This window comes from Rhamphochromis longiceps, linkage group LG19 (genome assembly GCF_057381845.1).
Source record: "Rhamphochromis longiceps isolate RC_006_pf linkage group LG19, R_longiceps_female_GT1.1, whole genome shotgun sequence".
In the NCBI taxonomy this organism is placed as follows: domain Eukaryota; kingdom Metazoa; phylum Chordata; class Actinopteri; order Cichliformes; family Cichlidae; genus Rhamphochromis; species Rhamphochromis longiceps.
In genome coordinates this window covers 3011659-3033109 of record NC_140575.1, presented here as the reverse complement: position 1 = coordinate 3033109, position 21451 = coordinate 3011659, and the positions used below count along the sequence as shown (strand labels likewise).

The following is a 21451-nucleotide window of genomic DNA, read 5'->3' as shown; positions in this document are numbered from 1 at the left end:
TGAACTATTGCATAGAATGTCCACAGTTATTTAACACCTATTAATACCTCCAGAAAAGACTGTAAGGCGACTCTGAATTTTCTTGAAAGATGCAACTATTTCATATGTTTTATGCCTTCTTGCTCTGTTCTTTTCTAATTCTTGATTAATAAAGATGTTTGTGTATGTTTGTGACAGAACTGAATCACATGACTTACTTGGTGATTCCATTCTCCATGTAGGTAACTCTGTAGAATCCCACCAAAGAGCCATTGAGCCAACCCTGGAAGTCTAGACTGAGGGTGTATACCTCCCCTGTGTCCAGGACAGGCAGCTCCTCTGTGGCCTCCACCACCACATACTGCTGAGCTTTGTATTCAAAGCAGCTTTTCACTGCCACTTCCCTCTGTCCTCCTTGGCTACTCAGCACCTTCAACCTTGGCAAGGTACTGACAAATGTCTCCCTGATGTGGAGCCAGAGATGACGGGTGGGCTTGGTTACTTCAAGCTGGATATCAACAGTGCCTGTGTAGGTGTCATCCTCTAAGTTCGGCTCCAGGTGCAGATTGTAGTGGACGGGATTCACATAGTCAGGTAAGCGGAAATTCCTCCAGTCCCCACTGGAGTCAGTGGAAGGCAGGCAGGGCCCTCTGCCAGGTGAAGGGGGCTGGGTAGGCCCCGCTGTGGGGGCTGGTGTGGTGGTGGCAGCAGGAGTGGTGTTGTTTGATCGAGAGAGACCCACCCCGAGGCCCACTGCCAAACAGCACAACACCACTGTTATGCAGATGATGACTGCATGCTTGCGTCGAATAAAGTAACGCTTCTCTGGCTTCTCCATGTTCAAGCTGTCAACCATGGTAACTCCCAAAATGAAAAGTCCACCTGACAAAAAAAATCCCAAAAAACAAAACACAGCTTTCTAAAGGTAAAGTGTTTAGCTGACCAGAGGTCAGAGCTGCAGGCTTTGGCTGCTGAATTATCTGTGTGAACTGAATCAAGGCTTGCCTCTGTGGTGCTGAGGGGTGGAGAGAAAAATGAGAAGTGAAGAGTATCAATCTTTCAGACGGCCAGAAATCGGAAGGATTTAATCTGTCCTTTGAGCTTTCAGCACACCTCCTGTTAAACATCTACAATCTTCCTGTAAATCAGCAGCTAAAGTTCTTTTTTTATCAACTATGCTAAGCTGCAAAACTGAACGTGTTGTTCTCACGTGAAACTAAACAATACACATGACGCCTACATCTAACATGTGAACCACTGTGCATGTCAAAGTGTTGTCTGGTTTGAATTTGAAGCATCAGAGTCAAATTTCAAAGCGGCTTCAGCGCAGCACAGTCTGTCTTCTTACAGTGCACACACTGCAGAAACACTCTATGATCTGGACATGAGTCAGCATGTGGTCTTTGGTCAAAACAGTGATTGCAACAGAGACGTATGTGAAGCCAAAACAATGGTTTTATTGAACTGAGCCACGGTAGAATTTCCACAAATATTCTTCCCCTGCTCAGTTCTGTGAACTCTGGAAAAGACATTACTGAAATATCAATTTCTATCATTTCTGTCCACACAGATGATGTTTTGACTGGAAAACTAATCACGGTGTAGAATTTTCATTGAAATCAACTACAGCTAAGTCTAGGATATGTAAGGGTGTTCATGCACAAATTCCTAATATTAGGAACACACCCAGAGAAATACCCAGTACAAAGTGTGCACTGGAACTACAGTAAGTGTTACGTTTGTTTGTTATAGTTTGTAGTATATAGTACTATAGTTTATAGTGGTAGTAGATAGACATTTTGAAGTGGGCAGTTGTCCATTCACACACACACACACAAATCTGGTAGGCTGAATAGCCTCAACCAATGTGTCTTTTGGAAAGTAAAAACTTACAAATACTTGCTGTATTTGCTGTACTTAAGTAGAAATTTCAGGTATCTGTGCTTTACTTGAGTATTTATTTTTCTAGCAACTTTACTTTTACTCCCTCCATCTTTACACAAATATCCGTACTTTCTGCTTCTTACATGTTGAAAGCAGGCTAGTTATTTTAGGTTCAACAGTATCATCCATAGTGTTTATACTCAGGGGTTGAAGTGGGTCGGAAGGAGAGCAGGTGTCCGTCTTCTATAGCTACCTCTATAGAAGAGGAGGGAGTATGAACTGAGTTTTCTATTTAGTGTTTCTATCACTTTAAGAGAGTTAACTTCACTCAGAGATCAGGAGAAAGATAAAGACAGGACCGGAGAGGAAGAAGAGCGGTTAGATTTAAAGTGATGTTTGATAAACCGCTAATTTAAAGCTTACATGCGATGTCATTATTGGATTTCATATTGTGAAACATCCTGCTAAACTTTATCTTATTCAAATGTTGCATGAAAGTACCGTGTAGTTTTATACTGGGCAGTAAAAAAAAGTTGCTTCATTACTGCAACTTTTACTGGACGAGTTTTTAACCTGTGTTTCTACTTAAGTAAAGAAAGTCTCTACTTTCTCTGGTCTTTTGATTATGTATTTCATGACCTTCCAAAACCTCCCATAGGTGACTTCAGTGAGCACTTGTGATCTTTGTGAAAGCATGTACTTATTATATTTATGTAAGTGTTTTATAGAAGGTGTTGACACCAGGACGTTATGTAGTAAGTTTTGTTTCTACTGTAGTTAAAGTGTAAAAAAACGTTTAACAAACAGCTCATGTGACAGTGAGCATTTTGTGGATTTATTAGCCCTGTTATATCATACAGATAAGACAGTCGTAAATGTAATGGCTCCCTTATCCTTGAACTGTGCATAGGATCTGCATAAGAGACAACAATCACTGTCACTCAAAATTTTAATCACCGTCTAAAGTCATGATTCTTTCATGACGTTTATGAGACGCCATGAACCTTTTGTGTGTCTTATTTTTCACAGACATAAATCTGTTGGGCTCAGGTACAGCATGTTTTACCATGACCCTCACCAGGATTATCACAATGAGCTTATAGTGCAGACAGTGAAGTAAAAGGTGTGATATGGAGCTGCATGAGTGAAGAAGGCTGAGAGAGATTAGATTAAAATGCTTCAGTGGGTGGCTGTTGATGCACTGTACAGGTACAGGCTGACGCCATGATTGCCAGTCATCAATACAATAATAAGCATACTGCCAAAATGACAACATGGTTTCTGATGATGAGAACAGCTAAACTGATGGCTACAAGTCTGTCGCCTGACTCGTGTTCAAAGGAAACCTGTGCTGCATTTTACAGCAAAACATAGAGATACTTTGGTAAAAAACACAAAAGCCTGTCTCAAGGTTTTTGACGCTAGAAGTCAACATAGAGTTCTCTCTGTCTTCTTCCACATGTTCAGGTTCTAATGCATTTGTTGCCGACACCAGCACAAACAGGCCTGACTGTGAAGAGCAGTCAGGGCCTCCTGGCAGCCCTATGAGACCGGAGATTGGCTGTATGCAGTCTTCTCCAAGTTCTCTGGGTAGAGACCCATTGGCCATATTGTCCTGCAAACTTTGACTGCGACTCTGTAGAAGACTGCCTATGGTCCCTAAGTGCTGACAGGGTAAAGAAAACATGGTGGGAGCCCACTTTCCAGCCCTTCTCTGGCATGCCCCATCATGCTGCATCTTGGTTTTGAAGCATGCCAGGTTGAATTCGCCCCATGACATGGGCCCTAGCGTTTTCAGTCAAAGATGTCTTGCTTGGAGAAGACAAAACTGACCACTGCAGCAGGGTCCATGCTCACATATGCTGCTAATCTGGTACAAATCGGGCACCTGGTTGTCAGCGCCTGGGGTACCAAAAGCTCAAAACAAGAGTCAATAGCAGAATAAGGTGTTTGACACTGCAGGGAAGCTTTGTGAAGTTTTTGATGGGTGCATCCCACAAACTTAACTCTGCTGCTCAACTCACAAATGCATTTTCCTTATAAATGTGGCACCATTTAAAGGGAATAAACGGGCTTTTCACCTGTATAAGATTTATTGCCAAGAACACAAACAGGCACATTTTGAAATTTGAACTGAATAAAACTTTTTTTCACAAACATGCAGACTGCATCACAGAAACAACACGCACATTTTTGTCTTATGTTTTTATTTAGCGAGTAATTCACATTAACTGCTGCAACACTAGAGCTTTAACAAACAGTAACGTTTATTTCCTTTATTTTCCCACCGCCATGACCTCCGCTCTGTAACAAACACTGAGAAACTTCAGCAACAGTAAATCAAATTACAATGGTCAGGTAGCCACAGACTAGATCTATATCATGTTCCTGTCTCTTTGCATCTGCTGATTTCATTTAGTATTTTCTGACGTGCTCCAAAAAAGTCACGAGGCTTTGAGGTTTCTTGGCCTGGTTACTGGAAAATGGTGTGATACTTGATAGTATCTGATTATCCTTCACTGAGGGGACGTTGGTGATAGCTGACATCTGGTATGGTTTCCTGTACTTTGATGGGGATTTGGAGGAAATCTTTCTGGACTTCTTTGGAAGATGGGGTAGTTTTGTGATTCCCATGACTTTCAGTTTAATCAGGGCTTCAGAAATTCCTGCCATGTTCCGGGCTTGGCAGCGATATTCACCAGCATCCTTGTATGATAACCCGTTCAGGCTGATAATCGACCAGCGGACCCCCACCCGCGGAGATTCCTGCATAACTGGAACAGAGAGAGTTGTACAATCTTAGCTCTCGGCACCCTACATTTAGCTTTTTGCTTTTAACTTAAAAGAGTACCTTACAAAGGAAGTCTTACAGGCCTGGGTACTCCTGAGTCCCTAACAAACCAGAGACCCAAAGAAACTTTGGAGTTACACATTAAAACAAGATGTAGTTAAAAACTTTAGGAATGAGCTTATAAAATCAAAAGTTTCACTTGATTAAAATTTGGCCCATCTCATGTTCAAAATTATTTTCTCATGCACCTCTGGGCTGTTTTCATTGTGCATTCCATCTGTAGCTCTCTCAATGGAAGTCCTGTTCTGGGTGCTTGCACTTGTGCTTCTGTGATGGATGAGTGGTGAGTAAGAAAATATTATGTCTGTGTGGCCAAAGTCTCCTGTACTTCTGATGCAGTCAATCCGGCTCACAATAGCCACATAGCTCAGCTCATTTCTAGTGAATATTCTCTTGCAAGTGCCTCCGAGGGTTACAACAGAGCCCGATCCTGTGAATCTGATCCAACTTTAGCTTTAGAAAATAGGAATTTTTCATATTATTAAAAATGCTTTGCTGTAGCAGAAACCCATCGCCACCAAATAATCATCCATCCATGTTCTTACACAACATGAAGATCATCTCGAACGGGAGATTATTTCAATCACTACTATTGGTAATGCATAACTGTACTCATTGTACATTTCATTGTGTTTCTATATAATATTAATTATCCTGAGTCAATTTGTCACATCTCTGTCACAGAGATTTGTTTAGAAACAAGTTTGTTCCATCCGCTGTTTCTCATCAAAGGAGCCAAACTCACTAAGTTGTATTGTGATCACTACTGAACCGCTGTTGTTACTATGGTACAGTTATTTTGTTTGTAGCTTGCTTGTTATGCTGTCGTATAGTATTTTATTGTTTATTTTATAGTTTATAACCTAGAAGTATAAGTTAAGGAAAAGACATTTTGTAATACTAGTGTCAGGCTGATCCATGCTCCAGTCCAATTCTCCTACCCGCATTTCCTTGACCTCAGTGATGTTTTTATTGAAGTCAAGAAAAAGAGGTTAGAAATAGGAGTCGGGAGACAGGGGAGACTTTGAGGCACACCCTCGGGCCAGTCGGAAAGGTGATTGGGGCAGAGAGGAAACATCTGGAAACACAGCTGAAACTCATCAGGAAAGCAAGACGAGAGAAGCAAAACTAAACACAGCGCACCTGAGACCAAAGACTGATAATCTGTGTTTGGACTTTTTTAGCTTTTTCATTTGCTTTTTCAAAGGATGTAGACTGATGCACTAAGCTAACAAACAAAGAAAAAAACAACACTTACATGTCCAGACATAATCAGTGTTGGTCAAGTTACTTGAAAAAACTAATCAGTAACTAATTACTGATTACTTCCCCCAAAAAAGTAATCCTGTTACTTTACTGATTACTTATTTTCAAAAGTAGTTAGTTACTTAGTTACTTTTTAAAAACACGATTTACAACCTGAAGAGGTGATAAAGTGATAGATCTTTCAGCCCAATTCTACTTTTTCTGCATAATCCATCATACAAAATGTAATCAAATGGAAAAGTCTCTTTTTAAAACTTGTTTTATTAGTTTTAATCTTTTAACTTTATGCATCAAGCAAACATTAAATTATATGCAACATTCTCTGACTGGAAGAAATTAGTTTAACATTTAAACCTATTTTCTGCACATTCCAGCTCATAAAATAAAATATTTTTTGTGTTTACACTCAGTCTTTCAAATAGATGCAAGTAAAACACAGCAGAAAATAAATAAAGTCAAAGACTCAGCGGTCCTGTTGCTCTATTTTCACCTGTAAAGCAGGAGTGGGGTAGGCGGAGGTTTACCCTGGTGCAGGTGTGCCGCGGTCAGTGGAAGAATCCGTGAGTTTCTCTGTGAGTTTCCCATTACGTCGTAGCTACTCGGTGCTTGTTTGGAAGTTTAGGGGTTTTTTCGCTGTAAAAAGAAGTTTTCTTCCCACGCACAGCGGACACTAATGTTTTTGTCACTTTTTATGGAATCAAACTCAAAGTAAGGTCAGTACTTCCACGCTTTAAACGCTGCACGCTCATACTCTCTCCCGCACTCGATATGTGATCCATTGTTGATCTGCACACAGCTGTTGTCACTAACGGCGCACTCGCTTACGTCACTGTCGTGAGACATTCTCGCAAAGAAATCACGGTTTTAGTAACGCAGTAACGCAGCGTTCCTACGGGAAAGTAACTGTAATCTAATTACCGATTTTGCAATAGTAATCCCTTACTTTACTTGTTACTTGAAAAAGTAATCGGATTACAGTAACGCGTTACTGTAACGCGTTACTGCCCATCTCTGGTCACCACACCCACGGTGTGTGTGTGCAAGTGTTGGGGTCCGACGTCACAGTGTTTAAAGTATTTCAAAAACTTTATCTGTTTGTCAGTGTCAGTGAGTTTTTGGATGTCTATGTTATGAGACAGGGAGTGCTTTCATGGCTTTCATCTGGGCTCAGGCTAACAGGCTAGTAACATCTTGTAACATGTTTTTTGACTAAATTCATCATGATATCTACTACTCATTACAACTATGAGGAGAGCCAAAAACTACGTAGGTTCAAATATTTGACAAATATGAATTTAAAAAGTCCAAAGACAGAAACTCTGAGTCAGACTATGACAGCTCTGCTCTCAGCTTTATGATAATAATGTACATTGTGCACGTCTTCCTATTAAAACAGGGACTTTGGCTTTTATGAGTTAACTGATCTGCATATCAGGTGATGCTGCAGAGTAAACTCCATTGCTACTTCTACTATTACTTTTGATATTAATTATTAGTGGTAGTAATCATAATATTTCCAGTGCTGTAGTAAAGTAGTGTACAAGATTACTTTCTGCAGTGAATAAATAAAAAAGTAATAAAGGCCATAATATTGACATTTTAAATTCATCAGTAATGATCCACTTAAAATTCCCAATCTTTAAATTTAGTGCATCGCAGTGCTGAGTCTCACATGCATTAATGTCCTCTGACTCCGGTATTAACTGTCAGTTGTTCAAAACTATTGCAACCATGGAGTTAGGGAACCAAGGGATAAGGGTCTTTCCTCCCCACTGCTGTCAGACTCCATAATAAAGACTTTAACTGATCAAGCACACACATCCACACATGTGCAATAATACTAAGTGCAATAATCCTTTCTGTCATCGTTGTATTTTTACTCAGTTGTATATAGTATTTGTATTTGTATTCTATTTTTATCTTATTGTATATTTATTCTATTTTATTCTACTGTATATAGTATTTTATTTTATTCTATTCTGTACAGTTGTGTACTGTATTTATTCTTATTGTATTCTAATTTTTGCCTCATAACTTTTGCACTGTCCACTTCCTGCTGTGACAAAACAAATTTCCCACGTGTGGGACTAATAAAGGTTATCTTATCTTATCTTATCTTATCTTATCTTATCTTATCTTATCTTAAAAACTGGTCAGAACAATGAAACAGCCTACCTACAGAAACTGAAGTGTTCACTGCACTTCAGTTCTAAATACTTTAAATACCTTCTCCGTTATGGACGCAAATGCAGATACAGTACTTTAAGTAGTAAGACAATCTGAATCACTGTATGAAATAAAAATGTTTATTAGAAGCGACAAAGCACCTGCACTTACAACTCTCCAAAATCCTAGGCAGCTGTTCAGAGTTGTCAAGGTTGTCTTGTTGGCAACAATCTGTACAGAAAAACAAATCACAGCATGACTCAACTAATTCTCAAATGTTAGTGACATTACTTGACACCCGAGCCAGCTTACTTGTGTAGGTTGAAGTTTTAATCCAAGTCAGTGTTGGCGTTGGGTAGCCAGTGGCATCACAACGTAGGATTACATTGCTGCCCATTGGGGAAATTACCCTGGTGGCCGCAGGCTGGACTGAAGGCCTCATACAGCGGGACAGCTCAGCTTGGGTCTGCAGCAACTCTGACTGACTCAGAGACTTACTGCACATCAGCAACTGGTCCATAAGAACTACAGTACTCCCCAGGGTCATGGACAAAGACATCAGCATGGAGATCTGGCAGTCACACAACCAGGGATTGTCATGGAGACCTGGGTATCCAAGACAGTTTAACTTATTCACATTTAATGTCATTTGTTATTGTTTATTTAACCTTCATTTAACCAGGTTAGTCCTACTGAGATCAAGGGAAACCTGGTCTTCAACCGTGCCCTAGGTTGTACTAAGGGCAATTGGCCCGTTGATCTCAATGCTCTACTAGGAGTGTACAAGCTGAGAAGTTCAACAAGATAGCTGGGAGCAATGTTATTTATCATTTTAAAGGTAAGTAATAGTATTTTAAAATCAATACGGTATTTGATGGGAAGCCAATGCAGGTCAGCGAGGATAGGGGTGATCAATCAAACCTGCCAGTCAAACCTGCCAGTTCCAGTTAAGAGGCGTGCCGCCGCATTTTGAACAAGCTGCAGCCTGCGGAGAAGGGTAGATTGGAGGCCAAAATAGAGAGAGTTACAGTAGTTTAATCTAGAGGTAATAAAGGCATAGATACGTTTCTCAAGATCCTTACAGGGCATGTAAGGCTTGGCCTTGGCAATTTGGTGTAATTGGTAAAAGCCAGATTTAACTACAGCGGAGACTTGTTTATCGAGTTTAAAAGAACTGTCTAAGAGAACACCCAGGTCGCTTGCAGTGTCAGAAAGAAAGGTAGCAAACAGCCCAAGTGAGCCTGTTAGTTGGCCCCTAGGAATATGGCTGTCGAAAAAAACAATTTCCATTTTCTTTTCATTTAAAATGAGTGCGTTACTCAATAAGCAATCCTTAACTTCTCTCTTACAATCAAAAATCTGTGTAGTGACGGTAAGACATCCTCAGTCAGATGAAAGTAAATTTGAATATCATCTGCGTAACAGTGAAAGGAAATTTGATATTTTTCAAAGATGCGACCAGTGTTGGGAAGGTTACTTTTAAAATGTATTCCATTACAGAATACAGAATACATGCCCCAAAATGTATTCTGTAACGTATTCCATTACGTTACTCAATGACAGTAACGTATTCTGAATACTTTGGATTACTTAATATATTATCATGCTTTTTACAACAACGTGAATGTACTATTGCTGTGTGATTTATTACTGTTACTGAAGGTCCGCGACTCCGAACTGTAGTAAAGGGACCTCTGACTAATACGGCGGGGTCCCTGTCGGCTCGTAGCCGAAAAATAGCTTTACTTTGTTGTGTGGGTCAACTTTTCTTGCGAGAGACAGAGAGAGGCGTTGAAAGGCTGCTCCAACGGAGCTTATTGTTTTCGGAGGAAAACACGAACACTGTGTACAGTCGAGTCTTAATAGCTTACTTACAACTGGGCTCATCAGGCTCTCTTCTTGGCTGCAGTGGTTATTATTATATTTACATGCTTCCAGCTCCCGTTTGTGCTCGGTGACAGCTCGTACCTTTCCACTCCCCTTTTTCTCCCTCCTCGCGCTCACAGACACATAACGAGTATGGCAGTCCATTCTTCCTGCAGCACGGACTACACTGCCCATGATGCTACATTCTTTAGAGCTATGCTTGTAGCATTCTGCCTGTTAGCTTAGCACAACAACAACAACAACAACGAAAAGGCGCTCTCTCACCCAGGAAACACACAGTCACAGAGAGAGAGAGAGAGTCGCCCTGTAACCATGGCAACCGTTACGCTGCCACCTGGAACAACAGAACGTAGCTGTCAAACAAATCCAAACAGTCCTGACCCGCCACAATATGAAACAGGAAAGTACCGCAGTGTAATCCATTTATTTCAACAAAGTAACTGTATTCTGAATACCACCTTTTTAAACGGTAACTGTAACGGAATACAGTTACTCATATTTTGTATTTTAAATACGTAACGGCGGTACATGTATTCCGTTACTCCCCAACACTGGATGCGACCTAGAGGTAACAAATACAAAGAAAACAACATAGGGCCCAACACAGACCCTTGGGGCACACCACAGGAAAAGGGGGCAACAGAGGAAGAGTAACTTCCCATCGTAGCAGCGACGGACCTTTCAGAAAGGTACGTCCAACTTCAGAAAGGTAACCAACTAAGAGCACTACCCTTAATGCCTACCATGTGCTCTAGCCTCGTTAAAAGGATATTGTGGTCCACTAAATCAAACGCTGAGGACAAATCAAATAAAACTAAAACCGCTGAGCGCCCTGAATCAGCAATTAAAAGGTCATTGAAGACTCTCAACAATTCCGTTTCCATACTATGACGTGTTTGAACCCAGACTGGAATTTATCAGTGATGCTATTCACATCTAGATAGGCCTGTAGTTGCAAAAGCACAATTTTCTCTAGAATTTTAGCCAAAAAAGGAAGTTTGGAAATCGGCCTATAGTTTGCAGGGTCATTTTGGTCAAGGCTACTTTTTTTAAGAACAGGTTGTACTACCACATGTAGTATGTTACAAGAGTAAGTTTGATGTTGTTCTGACTGTAATTTATTCCAAGCATTTATTGCCAGAAATCTGCATGCTTCCCAATTCAGTCGGTGTTCTGTGGACTACAAATTGCAGAAGATCCATAGATCTGTGATTTTAACTTTCATGTTTTCAACAAGATGTTTCCAAGAGTAGTTTTATAAATATTGAATAATAATGGGACGCTCTTTTTTACTTACAATACTTGAATGACTCCTCTATCTGTACAACTGCCTGTGAGATCATTTGCAAACCACTCAAGTGCTGGTTGAGAAAAAACAATGGTTGATAAGCCAGTATCAAATAAACAACACTGCTTCTTATCAAGAGTTTCGGTTATATCATTTATGACCTTGCGCAGTAGCAGTACAGCAACAGCAGCAGTACTGTGATTTTTTATGGAAACCTGACTAAAAGGAGACAAGATGGCGTTAATGGCCAGAAAATCTTTAACCTTATTACTGACCCGAGATTCAAGCACTTTACCAGAACTGAGAGTTTAGAGATCCATCTATAATTATTTAAAATACTAGGTTCACTTTTCTTTTAATAGAGGAGCAACAATGGCAGATTTGCAATCCGAAATAACTTTATTTGTAACCAAGTAGGTTGAAAATGTGACACAGTGGTCCAATTATAGTTTCAGCTGCTAGTTTTAGGAGAGCTGGTTTTCAAGGATTAAGTTCTTTTAGCCCTCATAACCTCTGTTGTTGTAAAGGGAGTCAAATTAAAAACCTGGGTACTGCTACTGCTTCTTTCAGTCGAATTGTCAGAATTAAATAAAATAAAAAAACAGAAAAAAAATTATTAAAGAAATATACTAGATGGAAAATTAACTAGATTATGACAAGATAATAAAAACTTTATGGCCATCCAGAATTTCTTTGAATTTTTAAGGCACTATGTTGCAGAAAAATATAATTGAAGTAAAAGTACATTTGTTGTGGGCAGTCTATCCTTTCACTGGCACCACGCGTTAGTAAAACTATCCCTTAATGTGCATTTCACTCACTTTTTTGACTTAATGATGACCACAACTAATAGATATCAACTGTACAATAAAAGATTATGTCTTACTATTGCTCCAAAACATACTGTACCCAAAATTCTTCTTTCCACTTGCCCTTCACTTTGTCCTGGAAGAGGAAACCAAAGATCCAGCAGCTCAGCTGGTAATATAGTCAACCTATTGATAGAAAAGGAAAAGAGAACTGAAAACTTGAGCAAATCTGTTGAAGATTTTGTGAAATTGGACCAACCTGTTGCTGGACAGATCCAGATATGTGATGTTAGGAAGGAAGAGAGCAGCATGGGCTGGAAGACTGGACAAACGATTGTTATGTAGACCCAGAGTCTGGAGACGGGGCATGTCTCTGAGTCCCTCCCAGGGAAAGGATGTTAGGAGGTTCCCATCAAGACGGAGCTCTCGCAGGGCTTTCAGGTTGACAAAGCTGCTTGGGTGGATCAGAGTTATTGAGTTATAAGTTAGCCATAAGAACCGCAGCTCTGACAGGTTGTAGAAGGCTGCCCTGGACACCTTGGAGATCGGCGTCTTTTCTAGACGAAGTTTGACCGTGTCAGCTGGGACACTAATGGGAACAGCTGTGATTCCAGGGTCACTGCACTGGACCAACCTGATGAGTTAAAAACAGGAGTAAAGTCTGAATGAATAAATCGTATACAAACAGGCAGATAAAACATTATGATCTGTAGTGACAGTAGGGAACAAGTTAAGGCTTGAGAGGTGGAGGTGTGCACAGGAAGAAGCACAACAAAAAGCAAGTCAAGTGCAAGTGTGAATGAGAGCGAGGTGGAATAGAGGTAATGGACTGGTTCTTATATAGCTCTTTTCTACTCAAAGCACTCATAGCACTCATTCATCCATTCACACCTATTCATTCAAGCACGTTTTTCTATGCTTTTTCTATTTAAGTGCTTTCTGTCACGGCACTGGATCGGTGTCCCAGTGTTTGTGTTTTTGGTTTACTGTTCTTTGATTATTGTTATTCGTGGTTTTGATTATCTTTTGTCTTAGGTTCTTCGTGATCGTACTTCTCTCTCCCTCAGTGTATAGTCTCTATCTCCATGTTTTCCCGGTGCCTTTCCTGTGTTCCTCGCTTCATGTCGAGTCACCCTTGTCTCTGTGTTCATTCATCTCCTGTGTCTCCCCTGTCAGTCGTGTCTCCTTGTGAAGTCCGTGTCTTTGTGCCTGTCTTATGTTTCCTGTTTTACTTTGACAGTCTCATGTCCTGTCTTCAGTGTTTTCAGTTTTGCTTCCTCCCCATCTTATTATGTCAGATTAGTCCCAGCTGTGTTTCCCTCCTGTTTCCCATTCTCTCATTATTCCCTGGTGTATTTAAGGCCTGGGTTTTCCTCTGTCCATTGTCGTGTCATTATACCTCACATTGCTGTGTGGTCCCCTTCTTGCTCCTGGTAAGTCCTAGTTCTCTGCTTCTGGCTTAGTTTCCTAGTTTTGAGTTCCGTGTTTCTAGTTTCTAGTTTTCTTAGTTCTTTTTTGGAGATCTTGATTCAGCAATAAAGCTGCCTCCCTTGGTTTATTCCTTTGTTTTTGAGTCTTGCATTTGGGTCCTATTCTGCCTGCCACACCACACTAGCCATCACAGAATGATGCAACACTGATCTAGTTAAACTTTTTAGCCCTGTGGCTATGAAATTAGTAACAATGTAACAGACTTAAAGTTAGGTCCGCTCCTAATAAGTCTTTGTTTTCTCCGTCTCTCCCAGTCACAAGACCTTTTAATCAACAGCAATGCTGACTTCTGGACTCAAATCTGCAATAACACTTTCAACTGCATCAAAAACACAAACTTACAACTCATGGCACACTGCACAGGTGACAGATTACACAAAGTACGATTTACTGAATTAAACAAATTTACATTCTACTCTCAAAACACCCCTGATACTTACTTGCATGCCATTTGGCACTGCACCCCAGTTAGACACTTTTAAATTCAAATTATGGATCATCTCGCACATGTATCTTAGGTGACTTAACTATGCAATTGCAAGGTTAATACACTTTTGTTCCATTTACACCTCTAAATATCACCAAGAAGGTCATCCTCGTAAACTGTAAGTAAAAAAACTTTATAACAATAAAGCAATGGAAAAATCTCCTAACAGACTATTTATATCTCTAAAAGCTTGAATTCAGGAGACAGACAGATTAGGCTTAAAACGTTCCTTTTTGTACATAGTCAGAGCCAGAACAGATGACCCTGAATCCTCCTTTAGTTATGCTGCAATAGCCCTAGGCTACTGCCATCTTCCAATGATGCGCTGTTTCTTCCTCACTCACTTTTTTCACTCATTATGTGTTTATACACCAATTTGAATTTAATCATAAGTTATTATTCATCTCTGGCTCTCCACAGTATGTCTTCTTCCCCTCATCCCAACAGGTCATAGCAGATGGCCCCGCCCCTCCCTGAGCCTGGTTCTCCCACAGCTTTCTTATTGTTGAAAGGGAGAGTTTCCCGCCTAGTTTGGTCCCGCCTTCACTGTTGTGATTGGTGTGGGGGTAGGGACAGGCTTAGGGCGTCGGGGGGTTCCCCGGAGGCATCTTCCTTGGGGGGCTCAACCCGGGGTAGCGGTCATGTCCGGTTAGGGGCTCTGTTGGCTCTCAGGTGACTGTTTCCTCGCGGCTGCGTGCAGCGGGGCTAGGGGAGGGTCTGTGCTGACGGACGTGGGTTACTGACCTGGTAGCCTGGCTGCCCCTGGGTGGGTCCGGGATGGGCGTGAGGTTCTGGGGGCGCTCCGTCTCTGGGCTGGGACCCGGACCGGGCCTCGGGGGCTTGGGTCCTGGTTGGTGTGTTGCCGGGGTTGTGGGCGGGTGGGTGCATGGGGGCCCAGCCCTGGAGCAGGGTGCCGCCGGTGCGTCGAGCCACCTGGGGGGCTCTTCAACTGGTGGGGGAGATTGTCACATCTTGCAGGAGCTTTCCTCTCCTCAGGAGCTGCCTCTGCAGGAGGGGGAGATACAGGAGAGGTGGAGGAAGATCTCAGCCTGGGTGTTTATTGTCTTATGTAGTCTGGAAGATGAGTGGATGGTGGGGTGGGTGCAGTTTTCTCTGTGGTGGGGTTGGGTGGACTGTCCCGGGCTGTGTGGGGCCGGGCGGCGCTGCTGCACTGGGCCCGGTCTGGATGGGCCTGGGCCCCCTTTCCCTGGCGGGTCGCGGAGTATGGGGGTGCCTACTGGGGTCAGCGGGGGAGCTGGCCCCAGGGAGGGGTCACTTGCCCCTCCCTTCCTTCCCTCCCCATCTCCAGCTGCCTCCCTCTTCCCGCTCCACCACAACCACCCACACATGCAGGGCCTTGGAGTAGGGGTATGTCACCAGGGTGCAGAGGAGGCTACCCCCCCCCCCCCCCTCTTTCCCCTTCTGGCTGCCTCTGCCTCAATTTTATCCCACAACTTAGACATTCACATTATTCACACTCTCATTACACATACATGTAGGATCTTGGGGGTGGGCACAATCACGGAGTCCAAATCACCATCAGGGTGTACACCCCACCCCTGGCGTCGTTGCCCACCTCTCAATTTTAAATACACGTAGACATTGAGGGCTAGCAGGAGGGACCATGCGCTTACCTGCTGCTCTCTGGCAGGTAGCTCCATGCCCTCCTGGGTTTTAAATGCACCTTAGAACACACATGCATCAACACTACAATGAGCGGGTGGAGGGAGGTTCGGAGTCTTCTCTCACCCCCATTCTCTGCGGCCTGCTGGAGCAGGGGGGCTAGGACTAGGAGGAGGAGTTGGCTGTCCGACTGCGGTCTGGAGTGTGGAGCCTTCCTGCTGCTGCGGAGTCGGGGCGGTCTGCCTCCCCCCACCGCAGGGAAAAGGGAAACACCACCTGGGTCTGGGTGCAGTTCCCCCCTCCAGGGGCGGGGGCACCTAGACCCGGTTTGTAGAGTACGCTTGGGGAGTGTGATCATGTGTACAACGTCTCTTTATGTCTGTCTCCACGTTGGTTGAGTGTGGAGTAAGTGCATATGAGAGCATGAGGGTGGGAATGGATGTTTGTGTCTGTGTGTGCCCGTATGTCTGTGTCTATATGTCAGGTTGGGTGTCAGGCGCCACCTCTCTGGGGACATCTCAGGCCCTCCAAGGTTTGGAGGCCTATCTCCACCCACCACCACTTCCCCTGCCAGTGGCGGACCCCCTCAGACATCGGTGCGTTGGTGGTTCTTTGTGTCCGGGGATGGGCGTCCAGGTACACACCGGCTCACTCCTTGGCGGCCGCTTATCGGGGCCTGGAGCCTGGGGCTCGCTCGGGCCACTTCGGAGGTGGGGTGCCCCCGGCCTCTCGGCCTGGGGCTCGGTCACTCAGGCGCAGCTGGCTGCCGGCGGAGCTCACGGGCGCATCACTGCAACTCCCCCTGGCTTCTGCTCCGCGGCTGCTGAGTGAGCCCTCATCTGGGACTCTCCTCAGCTCTTTCTGGGACAGTGGCACGGCTGCCCCTCTGTTGGTCTTCCTTGGTCTCTTGTGTTCTGGGGGCCTCTGGATGTCTGGAGTTTTGATCTCCTCCACACCTGCTTCACGCCCTGGAGGACGGGGCTGTGGCCCCCCCACACCCTCTAGCAGATTATTACATGAAGGAACCTTTTAAAAAAACAAAAAACAAGCGCGTCCATGCTCACAGGTGTACACACGGGTGATCACACCCACAAACTACACCCTTTTTGGCTCCTACCTCAAAGCACACTGTGTTCTGTTGATCTTATGTGCTGCACAATAATGTTTAACATTTAGTATTTACTGTCATATTCCCATATATCATTGTGATGTTGTTTATTCTATTCAATGATAACCCTTACTTATCTTCCTATGTTGCCCAGTTTTATCAAAAGATGTATTCTTGATGTAACAAACACCCAGTGCAGAACATTTCTTAGGGAAATTACAACATAATAACAGGTAAACTCACAAGGAATTTAAAGAAACATGCAACACGAAGGCCTGCCTGAAATAACCGATTCCATAAGAAACCCTAAGACAACAAATCACCAGGCAATGACAGATTAACAGGAGAAGTTTACAAAACATTCATCACGGCTCCTTTTCTGCTTGCTATGTTTCAAGAATCAACTGATAAACAAGGAACTTCCAACATCATCACAACAAAGAGTGATTACACATATTACAAAACTGAATAACTGGAAGCCAATTAGTTCACATGACCAAGCATTTTTTTTCCCCTTTTCATACCGCGCCCCCCCTGCAGTGGCTCTGCAACCCCCCTAGGGGGCGGGCCCCACACTTTGGGAAGGTCTGCCTTAACCAATGACATCTATTTGTGCAGGTGAAGAAGGCTTTCTGTGGGTGTTGCATCTTCACCAAACAAAAATGGAATCACTGAGCCACACACGGGGAACATAGTTGCTTCTCGTTTACTGAACCTTTTGTAGTCACATGTTCACAACATCACAGTGTCCGTCTACTTCCTACATCAAATCAAATCAATTTATTTATATAGCACTTTTCACAGGATAAAAACCACAAAGTGCTTCACAGAAATACATAAAATACATTAATAATAAAACACACAGCACAAATCTAATTAAAAGCCAATCTAAATAAATGAGTCCTAAGCTGCTTTTTAAAAGAATAAATACAATCAAGGCAACGTAATGATGGGAGAGCATCCCACAACCTGGGGGCCACCGCTCTAAAAGATCTATCACCTCTGGTTTTAAAATATGTTCGAGGGACTACCAACAGCCTTTGATTAGAAGATCTCAGGCTGCGAGAGGGAGCGTGGGGTTCTAAAAGATCAGAAATGTAAGCAGGGGCATCACAATTCAAAGCTTTAAAAGTCAAGACCTTCATGATATATCACAGATGAGATGACAAGATAAAAAACAATATACTGAAGCAGTCGACAAAAACACGGAGCACGAACAGCGGCCAAGCCGAACACAGGCGCCATGTTCATCATGTACATGACGCTCTTCTGTCTTCTTACATGACATTTACTTAACACAGCACCAATACCACCTCTCCTGGCCTTGCTGGTATAACAACACAAAATGCCCTTTCTCACACCCATCCCACTCCGTGTGCTTTTCCAGAGCAATAAACATGAACTAACAATGCCTGTACCTGGAAATAATAACTGTTATGCATACCCATACACGTATACATATATTTATATAAGCAAATGCTTCGTTACAATATCACATCTCCTCCGCCCTTAAGTCAACTACTCCTACTTGTCTACAAACAAATGCTTATACTGAAAAATGCTTAACAAGGAATTAACACATAACTATGGTAACCATACAACTGTACATATGTTTCTTTTTTTAATGCTAACTAGGAAGATACGTCCTTCCTGTGAGATCAGACTGCATTGTTTGCTCTATTCCTGGAAGATCTCATTCTATCTAACAAAGTCCATTAGAGTCTCTGGTGGACGTCTCTCTCTCTGGGAACGTTGCAACACTGGTGCCACTGAGGAGTCTACAAGAGCCGGAGTCTCCGGAGCATATGGTAGCTCCTGGGGCTCCGATGATGGTTGTGGCGTGGTGCCCACCCCTGATGGCAAGCAGCACTCAGGAATGGCTTCCATGTCATGTAATGGCTCCACCTCCCTGTCCGGTGCACTAGGAACAGTGTCTGCAACTCTTGCTCTCGCCTGATCCACACGTTGCTTCACAGTTTGACCCGATTCGATTGCAACGATGTAAGACCATCGAGGGAGAGATCATCAAGGCCAGTCAATGATCTCACAGTGACTGCTGGAATCCACTTCGGACCATAGGAGTAGTTTCTGATGAACACCTTGTCCCCTGGTGTGAACTTCTCAGTCTTTTCTAGATGTCACGATTCTCTTTCTGTTTGTGCTGCGTTTTTGTTTTCACATCAGGCATGAGCAGTGTTGGAGAGTAATGGAATACATGTACCGCCGTTACATATTTAAAATACAAGATATGAGTAACTGTATTCTGTTACAGTTACCGTTTAAAAAGGTGGTATTTAAAATGCAGTTACTTTGTTGAAATGAATGGATTACACGGCGGTCTTTTCCTGTTTCATAAGGCTATGAACTCCATATTTTTGGTTTCCATGCCGGTGAAACCCAAACAAAACACGCATTAAGAGGCTCTCATGTCTGTGTTTCAATCTCGCAGCCCATGTCACCTCTACTTGCAGCCTTCATAATGACGTAAAGAAATATTTTAAAAAATTATTCACAAAATGATTTAATATGAAGGCAATAGGCAGAGTGTTACAGGCATCGCCCTAAAGCATGTAGCCTGATGAGCAGTGTAGTCCGTGCTGCAGGGAGAATGGACTGCTGTACCCGTTACGGAATACGTTACAAAATACATTTTGGGGCATGTAATCTGTAATCTGTGGTGGAATACATTTTAAAAGTAACCTTCCCAACACTGGCAGTATCTAATGTTATAAAACAGCACTGCTGTTCAGCACTTATACTATTGGCACTACTGATACTCGGTTGTCACAAGAGTACTGCAATGTGATGCCACATACTAACAAAATGAGCAGTGATCATTGAGAAACAGATTACATACACATAGAAACACAGAAATGAAATCTGAGCCTCACTTAACCTGAGTTCTGCTATTCCACTTTTCCCATCATGGCAGGAACATAAGGATGGACAGGAATGGGCCGCTAACAGAAGCGACTGCAAAATGTGAAAAAGTACCAGCAGATGCATCCTTTGTCAAATTAACCTTACAAAAACACAGCCTTTTGTATATCCATGTTAGTAGCCCTATCTCTCTGATGTTGTTTCCAAGGTGCAGAGTGAAAAGGAATCCCAGATTAGCTGGGATTACGCTGCTTACGAGTGGCATGTAATCCCACACTTCAATCAGAATAACACATTAAAACATCGGGGCCAGCCTAAGGCTTTTTGAACCTTGTGGGGGGTCCGCCTGTGCACCGCCTCCTAATAGTTTTGTACATCGCAGCATAAGCATTAAACAGTCCTGCTAATGTTTTCACACACACCATGCTGGGGGTGGAGGTGGTTGAGAGGAAGAGGAGTGAAGGGGCACTGAAGTATTGTGGTTAGCACAGGACGGTCAACATCAGCTGGAGCCTTTGGAGTTTCCTCCCACAGTCTAATGTTAGGTTAACTGGTTGAGTCCATATCATTATAAGTAAGGTAATACTAGTGCAGACATGTTAATTAAATCAAAATAACATTACCAATTACACGGAAAATGACACCCGTGACAGCACTTTATTGTATCAGTGAATTAACGGAAACACCATTTTTACTTGTTTTACTGCCCCATAAATGCACATCACCTCAAAACTTTAAAACTGTACTGCTACATTACAAAGTAGCACAAAGCAACATACACAGCATGTCACATAACTCAGCAGAAGCACACTGAGACACCACATACAAGCACAGGGCTCCTCTCTGAAGGTGATGCAAAATGATGCACATCCACACCGGTATTTAATGGGTTCTACTTTAGACTCAGATTTAGTTTAATCATGCTGATAAACTAAATGAACGCGAGTGATCACATACCTAAGGAAGTCTGATTATGAAATCATTACATAAAATAAAAAGGTTTTGTTTAAATTAAAAAAATAAAGTCATGAAAAACGTGGTGATGTGGTGGTTAGCAACTGTTGCCTCACAGCAAAAATGTTCTGTTTGGGGCTTTCACAGGTTCTCTCCGGGCACTCCGGCTTCCGTCACATCCAAAGACTGTGATTAAGTTAATTGGTGTGTTAGCCCTGTAATAGACAGGGCGTGTGCCATCTGTTTCCCTGGGACAGCAGCTTCAGCCCACCCAACATCAAATGGATAAGCAGAAGAAAATTGATGGGCCTATTTCCAAGCAGACATTTGGAGATTTACTGAAACTGCACTTAAACATGACTCCCAACTGTAAAATTGTATGAATTAACTAATGTATGCTTATCTACCCAAAATGTTAGTAATAGGAACACAAATTTTTGGCACACTACCAGGAAAAAAATATATGAAGATGGTTAAGGCCACATTAAGACAAAAAATATTACTGATCATTTTGAGAATAAAGCTGAAATTCTATTCCAGAAATTCAAGGAAAAAAGTGGAAATACTATTTTTAAAAAATGTGGAGCTTACAGTTGTTTCAAGGCAAACTGCTGCTATACCCTGTACAAAATGTCTTGTGTAGATGAGTTAGTGAAATCATACCTCAGAGTCAGTTTTAGTTTCAAGGAAACGATTTAAACACAGTGTGGTGATGGGTATAAGGGGGTGAAAAAAGTCAGTGCAGAGCGTTGCATCTGGTCACAAGGGAAAAAACACA

The 21451-nt window shown here is 42.6% G+C and overlaps 2 protein-coding genes and 1 long non-coding RNA gene across 3 annotated transcripts in view; 1 reads left to right on the top strand and 2 right to left on the bottom strand.

The window, feature by feature from the left end:
• Positions 1 to 958, bottom strand: part of enpep (glutamyl aminopeptidase) — a 36408-nt gene extending 35450 nt beyond the window's left edge. Inside the window, exon 1 of the mRNA XM_085392114.1 lies at positions 198 to 958. Within this exon, the coding sequence (XP_085248240.1) occupies positions 198 to 835 (638 nt within the window). The 5' untranslated portion in view covers positions 836 to 958. The remainder of the gene's footprint in view (positions 1 to 197) is intronic.
• LOC146646011 (uncharacterized) overlaps positions 1 to 21451 on the top strand; it is a 238836-nt gene that overhangs the window by 132826 nt on the left and 84559 nt on the right. The window lies entirely within an intron of this gene.
• On the bottom strand, positions 4082 to 19845 carry lrit3b (leucine-rich repeat, immunoglobulin-like and transmembrane domains 3b). Its single transcript, XM_085391874.1, has 6 exons — positions 19736 to 19845; positions 12390 to 12764; positions 12231 to 12316; positions 8459 to 8752; positions 8318 to 8377; positions 4082 to 4637 (listed from the first exon to the last, which is right to left on the bottom strand). The coding sequence occupies exons 1-6, from the start codon at positions 19843 to 19845 to the stop codon at positions 4279 to 4281; spliced, it is 1284 nt and encodes a 427-aa protein (XP_085248000.1). The 3' UTR covers positions 4082 to 4278.

Coding starts and splice junctions, on each gene's coding strand:
- lrit3b (XM_085391874.1), bottom strand. CDS start 19,845: ATGCATCTGCTGGTACTTTTTCACATTTTGCAGTCGCTTCTGTTAGCG. Junction 12,765..19,735: donor AGTGGAATAGCAGAACTCAG/GTTAAGTGAGGC, acceptor TTAACTCATCAG/GTTGGTCCAGTGCAGTGACC. Junction 8,753..12,230: donor AGTGGAAAGAAGAATTTTGG/GTACAGTATGTT, acceptor TTGGATACCCAG/GTCTCCATGACAATCCCTGG.